The following is an 11,155-nucleotide window of genomic DNA, read 5'->3' as shown; positions in this document are numbered from 1 at the left end:
CAAAAAGTTGACAATAGCCACAATAAGAAAGGTTACCATCAAGACTGAAATTGTTTTGGAAATGGATGTGGCAGTTCCTCTGAGACAAGAAGTGTGATTATTTAATTCAATTAAAAAAATAAACAATTCCCAAAATAAGAAAATAAAAATACCCAGGGTATATTCCTCTTAACTCTGTAATGCATATCAACTAAATTCAGTTTTCAATGTTAAAATGGACTAATGACTGTTTGACCTAGAACTGAGTAGGCACTCAGTCAGAAACAGAAAAAAAAAAAAAAGCAGAAAAACTAAACTATAAAGCTGACCACACTGCATCATCCAACAATGGAAAATTCTAGAAACTGTACAAAATTCCTCTTTTTAAAATTTATTTTTTGTTATCAAAGAGAATGTCCAGAAACATTGAGTACTAAAGATCTGTTCATGGTATTGTTTTACAAAAGTTTCTAATGGAGCATGAATATTTTATTTTCTGATGTACCCTTCACTTATTAATGATGAAGTGGATGAACTGATGCAATTACTTAAAAAAAAAAAATCCAGACAAAAACATCCATTCTCATTCTGAATCTGCTGACTGGAGTGAATTCAGTGGTTACAATAGCACCACTGGCTAAGAATCAACCTCCCCACAGCAGGGAGCTATTCGGGTCTTCTCGTTAGGTCACGTAGGTCTCTCAGATATAGGCACCATGTTTGAAGTCTCACACAAAATGTCTGTGTCACTTAAATTACACAATGTGGCAGTGTTTGTCTCATGGGGACATAATCTTTAAAGAAGGGGCACAGTAGAAAACAGCTTGTTTGGATGTTATATGTGAGTACATTATTGGACTGTGCATGAGTTTAAGGGCGTTGTAGCCCTAATTAAAGAGTAATTCCACCAGTGAAGCATCAGTCATTTCCAGTTGCTCCTGGTGCTTGAAGTTGTCTACTCATTTCACCATGTGTTGTAAGGTCAGGGTCGTCTTCATCTACTGTTTGGCTCAAATGATTTGAACTGAGTTCAGTTGTCCCTCTTTTCCATCGAAGTTTTATTTCTCAGCCTCAGGATATGTAGGGTACTTGACTGTTTCTATCTTCTCTCGGACTTTGTAGGAGGGATATAGGCCCGTCCTTCCCAGTTTCCTGTTGACACCTTTTGAATAGCCATCCCAATGATTTCCAGCCACACCAATGATATCTCCAGGTTCCATGGGGATTTCATCTGCTGTTCGAGGTTGGTGAGGGTAAATGGCAATCTGGTTGTGTGCATTTTGGCCCCCAAAATAGTAGATGTCATCCAAAGAATGGAAGTTTGCAGAAGCATCAGGATGAAGTGTTTGCATGATTTCGTAAGCAACTCGACAGACCTTGGGAAGGAATGAAAAAAAAATGTTAGTATACCTAAAATCTCCTTTATATCAATCTGAAGGCCCTTGACCAAATAGACTAGGACTAGACGAGGACTAGGACTGAGAAGATGAGAAGTAGTAGATTCTAGTCACAGGTTTCAGTCCATTTGCTCTCAGGTATGGTACAAGTCATTCTTCATCTTTGTGCATAATTCTCTCTCTCTCTCTCTCTCTCTTTTTTTTAAACATAAACGATTACCTACTATGACCACCGGATGGCTGCTGAAATTCCACAATATGAACTTTGTACACTGAGCCTGCTGCGTGGTGACAAAGTTTATAACGATTTTCAAAGGGAGTAACATTTTAAGCAATTACTAAATACGTTATACAGTAAATGGGTTTCAGGAACTTTTCTAAGAATAGGTGAAGACAGAAGAGGGAATACTATCATTTTGCTTAGAAAATTCTTCCAGGGGTGCCTGGGTGGCTCAGTCGTTAAGTGTCTGCCTTTGGCTCAGGTCATGGTCCCAGGGTCCCGGGATTGAGTCCTACATCAGGCTCCCTGCTCAGGCAGGAAGCCTGCTTCTCTCTCTTCCACTTCTCCTGCTTGTGTTCCCTCTCTTGCTGTCTCTCTCTCTGTCAAATAAATGGATAAGATCTTAAAGAAGACGGAGGTGAAGAGGAGGAGGAGAAAATTCTTCCATTATATATCATTGTGAACAGAGAACTCAAGTCAAATTTTCCCAAATCTCCAGTTGAGATCGTCTGGAGGAGAAAATTCTTCCATTATAAATCATTGTGAACAGAGAACTCAAGTCAAATTTTTCCAAATCTCCAGTTGAGATCATCTCAGTTAATAAAGCTTTATTGTCACTATGCCAATACTTTTGCATTTATTTAAAATGATACTACTAACAGTAATTGTTACCCTGCTCAGTGGAACAAAATTAGGATTACCCAGCAGTCCTTTAAAACTCTTGTATTTATGAGATCAAAAACTAAATGGAGATGCTCATCCTTAACTACTATGAGCAAATGAAATCTGATTAGGTTAAGCAACACCTTAACTTCTTTTTTTTTTTTTTAAGATTTTATTTATTTATTTGACAGACAGAGATTACAAGTAGGCAGAGAGGCAGGCAGAGAGAGAGAGAGGAGGAAGCAGGCTCCCCGCTGAGCAGAGAGCCCGATGCGGGGCTCGATCCCAGGACCCTGGGATCATGACCTGAGCTGAAGGCAGAGGCTTTAACCCACTAAGCCACCCAGGCGCCCCAACACCTTAACTTCTTAAAGAATCTGAATTTCAGGAACTGCAGGAACGCTTTTCATATGCTATATGTCATTTGCAAGTAAAACTAAGTTTAGAAAATATTTTAAATTTTACAAATATGGACTAAAATAAAAAGAAGAGTAAGTCATTGGCCCCAACTCTAGTGCTACAATTTCAAATAGTCATAGAACCAAGACAATGACTTGGCTTGCAAGCCCACTACTCCATCAACAAACTAATTTCATTGGGGATTTGGTGGGGGGGGTGTCATGGTACAATTGAGATCACTGGTAGAATACTGAGACTGTAAAAAATGAGGGTCAAAAAATTTTGGAATGGGAATTCCAAAGTCAGCCGAAGGCCCACAGGGGACAAGCAAAATCAAGTGGAGATTCTCGGAAGGAAGAAACCAAATAATTAAAACAAAGCAGCTCCAATAATAGCAAAATATAGTGACAATGACAGAGGCCAGTATTTTCAGAGTTTTTGCTGTCAGACATTGTTTTTAGGTATTGTTGAATTTAACCCTCAAAGTAGCTCCATAAAATTCTATCATCCTCATTTTACTTCATCTACTTTCTTCATCTGTTTGGCTCAAATGATTTGAACTGAGTTCAGTTGTCCCTCTTTTCCATCGAAGTTTTATTTCTCAGCCTCAGGATATGTGGGTACTTGACTGTTTCTATCTTCTCTCTGACTTTGTAGGAGGGATATAGGCCCGTCCTTCCCAGTTTCCTGTTGACACCTTTTTGGAATCTCAAAGGTCAGTTAAGGAATTTGCCCAAGGTTACACTATTATTAAGTGGTTAATTCCCATTTTGAACACAGGCAGTTTGTATATGCGTGTTAACGCCTAAACATATTTTCTCTTGTAGATCCTGATCTCCATATTTGGATTCTAACACCAGAAAGATAAAACACAAGACCAAGGCAAGCCTTGGGCAAACTTCACAGGTTTTTTGTTTTGTTTTTGTTTTTTTTCAGGGCCCCTTTACCCACTCTTCAATTATCTCTAGCCAGGAATGCAGGAGCTTGCATTGTCCTTGGGATGACCACATTGTAGTAATGAGTCCTGATGTATTTCCTCCTCTCCACTATTAATATCTCACCCTCATAAAAACATGGCCTTCAGTCCCGCACCCTTAGGGACCCACTTTCTTTTGGAGGATAATCCTAATAATCAGCTTATATTTTGGTATCCATAATGTGTTAGCCTATGGACAACATATGTATTTTCTTAAGCCAAAGAAAAACAAATGGTACAAATGTCAGACACTGAGATGGGCTGAAATAAGGCCCTTTATCCTTTATCATAATAATGGTAACCCTATGAGATGGTTGCTATTAATATCTGTATTTTATAGCTGAAGAAACAAGCCCCAGAAAGATTAAGTAAATTAAAAAAAAAAAAAAAGTGGGGGTGGGTGGGGGAATGAGCTAGTAAATGGTAGAGTTGAAATTAAAATTCTTTCCAGCTCTCCAACATACACTAAACTGTCTTAGGATAAGTACCTAGTACTGTCACATAGTAGGTGCTCAGAAAGTACCTGTTGAATGAACATTGCTTCATGCATAATACTAGCCCAGCAGTGGAAATGCAGGTCTATGAGTGATATTTACCCTAAGATACACATATAACACTCTTAGTAGCTAAAAAGATTTCTCTGTATTTACCACAAAGCAGTTTACTGTGAAGGACTAGAAAGATGACTATGGTGTTAATGTTTGCATTTAATTACCTTCGGCTTCCTCTGTGGGCTTTACCAATCCAAATTGTGTGACAGGTAAATGAAGGCTTTCAGCTGATATCAATACTCAGTTTGATACTGCACAGGTAGCATGACTGAGAGAGGCAAACCCTTTGGTTTGAAAGCAGTGACTGGCTGTATGTAGTAAGTTTTCCTTCATTTATTTCATGTCACTATATCATTTAGAAACCACTAGGCACACACTAAGAGCAAAAATAAGATAAGGATAGGATAGGATCCTTAGGATAAGATAGGATAGGATAAGAGCAAAAAACTGCCTAAGGATAAAACACAAGATGCACATGTATTAAAATGTATTAAAAAATGTATTAAAAAAATTAAAAAGTAGAGGAAGTTTCATTAACCTGAATTTTATCCCTGAGAAGCAACCAGCTGAGTTTATATGAGCCTCCAAAGCCTTCTCAGAGCAGATGGGATTTTGTTTTTCTGTCAAAAGAGATGGGACCAGGAGGATCTCCTAGTGTGAGAAGTGGGAAGTACTTGCCTCCCTGGGTGATTCTAAGAGATGTATGCACTTTTCCTGTAAACTACTTTGTTCTGTTATTCAACAAGAGAACAGCATCCACTGTTCTTTCATGGGCCTTACCTCAATGGAAATTCCTATCCAGAGTCATCTGTCTAGAATAAAATGAATGTAGTACATGATTTTTCCCTTTGGGCTTTCCAAAATCTGACTCCAAGGGTAAGGAGGCCAGAAGTGGTTGTGTGTGGATTTGGAACTAGACAAGAGAGAGTGCCAAGAGAATTTTGTATTAAGCGTGAAAAAGGAAAGTGTCTACAGGGAAAAAAAGTAATTTTTTCCTATTGTGATTTTAATGGTTAGAACTATTGAACAATGTTGATTGCTCCTTAAAAAATGCTGATTACCCAAAACCTTTAAAGTGAGCATCTACAATAATTTCTGTAAATCAGATTCAAAAGTAATAAAAACTGATTCCAAAACCTGATTAATAGTATTTAAAAAAAAAACAACTTTGATATTTTGCCCATCTACAACTGAGTACAACTGAATAACAACTGCTATTTCACCAACTATAATTTCTGTGTTTCATATTTAAGATGGTTTTATGAATTGGAAAATAAGTGAAAAAGTAGATGCTTTGGGTATAGGCAACTTCCAGTAACAGAGAACAAGATTAGAGTACTTAGAATAGTTTGGAATGTGATTGCATAGCTTTCAAAATTTACGATGTTCTTGGAAAATGTTAATATTGCCTCTAATTTTCAGATTAAATCTTGAAGATTGTTCTCTTCAATTTATGAGGCTTTTAGGACAAACCTGGCTTTGAGAAATAGCTTTGATGAAGGGATTCAGAAAACTAAGAGCAACAACAGTGACAAAATTAGAGAGTAAAGTCATATTATTGGCTTAAAAAAACTTCCCTTAAGGAGAGAGAATTCCCAGATCTCACTTATGGATATAAAACCAAGACAGATGAGAAGTCCTGAGACTGAGGGAGATGCGTCTAAAATGTGATGAAGAACCCTGAGTAAGGTGCCATGATTTTTGTGCCTGCAGTTTCTCAAACATCAGTCAAGTCTTGCATTTTTCCTTCTGGCATGGCATTTCACTCTTCCAGTATTGCCTACTGTGGCTCACAGTCAACAGACAAACTCTTTCTCACTATTGTCTTATAGAGTAATAGTCCTCAAAGGATTGGACCCAGGAGACAAAACTGCAGGGTTGTCAAAGCATTATGAAGAAGATATTAAACTCTTTGTCACTTTCTAATAATCTCCTGGAATATGATTTTATCATTGAGGAAAGTTTGAACTGGCTGTCCATGTTTTATTCTGGGCTGAGATTTGTTTCTCAATGTTTTATTCTTTTGTCACCCTTCTGGATGTAACAGTTTAGTCCTCTCCCATTTCCCAGCATGCCTATGGCATAAATAAGAACAGCTGCAGATTAATTTCCCTAAAGTTGACACATACACAATTTTACTTGCATTTGTTAAAGCAAATACTATTATTACTTATCATTCACCCTTTGGGAATGAAGAGCTTTGTTTTCTGAAAATTTATATTATATGGTGATATTCTTTTTCAACTAAATAAAAGAGTTGAGGTACACTGGCACAGAGAAATTCAAAATGTTGAATGTTACTGGCTACTCTTCTTCTTCTTCTTTTTCTTTTTTAAGAGTTATTTATTTATTTTAGAGTTGAGAGAGAGAGCGCACAAGAGTGTGTGAGCCGGGACGGGCAGAGGGAGAGGGAGAGAGAGAATCTCAAGCAGACTTCCTGCTGAGCTCCAAGCCCAAGGCAAGGCTTGATCTCAAGATCCTGAGATCATAACCTGAGCAGAAACCGAGTCAGATGCTTACTGACTGAGCCACCCAGGCGCCCTCTGGCTGTTCTTCTTAACAAAGAATTGTTACACATGTACAATGTTCATGATTATTCAGTGGAACCTAAGCATCACCCATGACCACAAGCAGGAGTAATAAGTCCTTGAACAGCATGTTTCACATTCCTCCTAAAACACGAGAGTGTGTGGTCTGAAACGGAGCTGAAAAAAGGTTGTTAAAATAAATAAATAATAATAAAAGAAAAATAAATAAAATAAAATAAAATAAATACCGTAGAGTCTCTCTAACACACAAAGGTATTGCTATACTTTCCCCTATATAAATAACAATTGTGGCTAACATTGTATTTAATATATTGCTAAGTACTATTCTCAGGGCTTTACATAAAACTTTTATTTTTTTTTTTTAAGATTTATTTATTTATTTGGCAGAGAGAGAGCGCACAGGTGGTGGGGAAGGGCAGAGGGAGAAGCAGACTCCCCAGTAAGCAGGGAGCCTGATGCGGGACTTGATCCTAGGACCCTGGGATCATGATCTGAGCTGAAGGCAGATGCTTAACTGACTGAGCCACCCAGGTACCCTACATATAACTTTTAATCATCACAAAAACTCTGTGCAGTAGGTGCTACTGTTTTACAGGCCAGGAGAAAAAGGTCAGTGATAGGCTAAGTAATTTGTTCAAATGTCACCCAGATACTAAGTGCTCAAAGTTAGATTTAAACCCAGTCTGATTCCAGAGTCCGTGTTGTCTCATTCTTGTTCTCTGGCTAGGAGTCAGTGGCTTGGCATTTTGATGCTATCAGTGACTTTCTCTCACACTCCACTGGATGATGATGAGACATTTCTGGGCAATTTCAAACAATTCCAATTTTGGTTTACAGCAAGAGAACCTCTACAATCAAGCAATCAATTTCATTCATAGTGCAAAAATATTGAACCATTTAAAAAAAATTTTTTTTTACACCCATTTTTTTTTTCTAAAAATAATTGCAAAAAATGCTGGAATACAGGTAAGCCCAAAGATTTATCAGTGAATGTGGAATTATTCCACCATTTCAAATGCTACAGCTGATAATCATCAAGAAAGGTATGGGATAATGGCTGTGATCACATTTACCAAACCGCTACTCAATACATAAATGAAAGATATTTTTACTGTCAAACTTTTTTTCTGAACCCTCACGTAAAATTTTCTGAGGTATCAAGTCTATTTTGAGATACAAGATACCGGTTTGAGTTTTGCCTTGGTTCAAATGAATAGAAGTTATTTTGGATGAACTTTGTCTGACTTATCAAGAGTTATTAGGAACTATATAATATATAAGCACGAATCTCATTCCTTTGGAGGAAAAAAGTCCTCCCAGCACCAGTCTTTCTTCATATGAATTTCTCTGAACCTGAGGTCTGGAGAACACACTGAGGTTGATATTATGCACAAAATAGAACAAAGGAGTAGGAACAATATGCCCCTCGAGCTTGGACAGATTTCTGCTATCACAAAGTAACAGAGGTCCTGGGGTCTGGGTCAAAATTAGAGTCAGGAGGTTATAAGAATCAAAAATTCTATAGCACATCCTTGAAAAGGAAAAAAAAAAAAAAGTATTTTCTTTCTAGAATGAGCCTCACGGTATTATTAAGGAGGGCTGGAAGGAAAGCACAACAGAGCACAGGCCTGTAAGTCTCAGCGTCTGTCCACATGTAAGGCTGCTAAGTGTTCAGACATGTATATATTTATTTAATTTTCAAGCTTTATGACTATAGCAGTGATTCTCAACAAAGGCGATTTTTGTCTTCCCCACTGCTGCAGGGTATTTGGCAATATCTGAAGACATTTTCAGTTGTCACAACTTGAGGGGGCGTGCTACTGGCCAGGGATGCTGCTGAGTATCCTACAACGCCCAAGACAGCACCTCACAACAAAGTACCTGCCTGTAATGTGAAAAGTGTCCAGGCTGAGAAACCCTGGACAATGGGAACAGACTTTAGACAGGCCTGACATCTGGGCCTACAGAGGAAGTGGTGTATCTGGGGAAAATGACTCTTGCTTCACTCATTCAAAGGATAAGCATTCAAAAATGTGTAGAGGTGGTTCTGGTCATTTGCACCTGTCGATCAGGTGGGTATAGAGTCAGATTCTCAGTAACATCTGAGAGTGACCACGTATTTCTAACTCCTCCTGTCTACCCACCAAGAGAATACAAAAGGGAGCTTCTCAGTGAGAGGATCCTTGTCCCTGTTAGGAAAAAAATGTCAGCAGTGGATGCTTTCGTGGGACTTTGAAGGCTAAGAAGTTTTCTGTTTCAACTAGGACTATTGCTATGTGACTTCTGTTCCGGGTAGAAAGTTGTGTTCTTATTTCATATTGAAGAAACTCATAGCCTTTGCGAGGGTAGGTATCTTTCCAATAATCATATCACCATCCCACTGAGACAATGTGCATTGTCACAAAATTTAAAAAAATGTCCATTTCTTTATATTCTCTGAAGTATACTCTCATGAAAATGGTGCAGCCTTCCTTTTCACGTTTTCTTTTCTCTGTTTCTTCTAAGTTTTTAGGCAAATATTTATCTTACATGATCTGTATTTTTTGGTAATTACTCTCCAGTTATTTCATGTGAGTATTTTGCTCACTAGAGTCTGGACCAGGGTAAGATCTGTATCTTCACTCTCCCTGGAAATCCTCTCCACACCTAATATAATTCTGAGCACAAAGAGTCATTTAACAGCTTGTTGAAAGAACTAACCAATAATATGCACATAAATGAGAGCAGGATAAAACCAACAATAAATATTTCTATGCTGGTATTCCACTGTGTATGCAAGGCTGATTGGACCACTCATAAAAACAAATACACAAAGCACATAACATTTAATTATCTGCAACAATTAAACTCAAAGAATGATTGTAACATGGTATTGCTTAAATTTAATGTACAGTTTTTTGCTTGGTAGAAATATAACAGGACTTGAAAAAGAATTACATTTACACTTCATTTTCTATAAAGCAATTGAGTGAGACACAATGCTTGGCATTTAAGCGTCTCAGTATCAGCACATCAATGTGTAGAAGTGGATGGATTCTGGTTGCATACTGACTATACAAAATCAGAAAGTATTTTTTAAAAACAGATCTTATTTATTTATTTGAGAGAGAAAGAGAGAGCACACCAGTAGGGGGAAGGGCAGAGGGGGAGGGAGAGAGAATCTTGAGTAGATCATGTGCTGAGCACGGAACCCTACATGGGGCTTGATCTCATGACTGACATCATGACCTGAGTTGAAACCAAGAGTTGGAAGCTCAATTGACTGAGCCACCCAGGCACCCCTTCAAAATCAGAAAGTATTAAGTAAGTTTACTTACTTGCTATTCTGGTTAAAGGCAGTGAACAAACCATGATGTTTAAACAATTCCAATAGCTAGCTTTATTGGAGATATATTCAACGATTGCTTGTAAGCAACTAAATACCTAAATACCTATCATTGGGGGGGGGGTATGGAATCTTCCCAAACTTTCACAGAAGAGATCATCCCCAAATATTAGAAAAATTACACCTGACTCATGATAATATTACACACACACACACACACGCACGCACACACACATATACACACACAACCCAAGAACTTCCAGAACTCAGTATGACCAAAAAAATATTGGCCATTTAAACATGTCCTGCTATCACTTACCTGGGATGAAAAAGTACACACTAGGAAGTCTGCCTGGGAGAGAAAGTGTATATCCAGGATCACACCCCGAAGTGAATTTTCTGTGTATCGATTGTGTAGCCCAGCTGACCAAGAGATAGAGTTATCACTAATAAATTCGTAAGTGGGGTACCTGTAAAAAAGAAATAAATTTGTACATGTCATGGAAATCACAGTATTAGATCGGGAGGTAACATCTTACCAGTAGGAGGAAACCTGCTCCTTTGACCAAAGTTCCTCTTTCTAATAGTAAGGGGAGCTTTATGGCATTTAATAGTTGATGAAGCATTTTTGAATTCATCATGGGGTAGAAAACATTTTACAATGCCTTGTATGTTACATGTTCTTGGCATGTCACATAATATACACATACATGCATCAAAATGTCCCTTCTTAATTCGTAAGTGTTGAAGGTTCCTTATTTCCTTTGTAATGAGTGACCTCTAAGAGGTTTCTCAAGCTAGTTTCCCATTTGGTCACCGAACTTCTCCTTTAGAATATAAACATCATGGTTAAGTTTCATTTAAATTTTTAACTTAGAATTTGTGATAATTCAGACCTGTCTCCCCTAACTCCCATTCTCGAAGCACTGTCTTATCCAACAATAATAAAGAAAAATCAGTTTAATAAATTTATTAAATTTATTATTTATTAAATTCCTTATAGATGTCCACCAGGTAGCATTTTGATAGTCTTCAGATAGGATGTGTTTAAAAATACCAAAACAGGGTATCTTTAAAGTCTACCATATGTTCAAAT

The 11,155-nt window shown here is 37.7% G+C and overlaps 1 protein-coding gene across 7 annotated transcripts in view; it reads right to left on the bottom strand.

Moving 5' to 3' along the window:
• Positions 1-354: 354 nt before the first annotated feature.
• FUT8 (fucosyltransferase 8) overlaps positions 355-11,155 on the bottom strand; it is a 398,079-nt gene continuing 387,278 nt past the window's right edge. For all 7 annotated transcript variants that reach the window (XM_046008252.1, XM_046008253.1, XM_046008251.1 and 4 more), the window contains 2 exons: positions 10,379-10,529; positions 355-1,355 (listed from right to left, as the gene is read on the bottom strand). In XM_046008252.1, coding sequence (XP_045864208.1) covers positions 1,038-1,355; positions 10,379-10,529 — 469 coding nt within the window. In that variant the 3' untranslated portion in view covers positions 355-1,037. The remainder of the gene's footprint in view (positions 1,356-10,378; positions 10,530-11,155) is intronic.

The sequence above is a fragment of the Meles meles genome, chromosome 6, assembly GCF_922984935.1.
Source record: "Meles meles chromosome 6, mMelMel3.1 paternal haplotype, whole genome shotgun sequence".
Classification (NCBI taxonomy): Eukaryota; Metazoa; Chordata; class Mammalia; order Carnivora; family Mustelidae; genus Meles; species Meles meles.
This window is presented reverse-complemented; position numbering and strand designations above follow the sequence as displayed.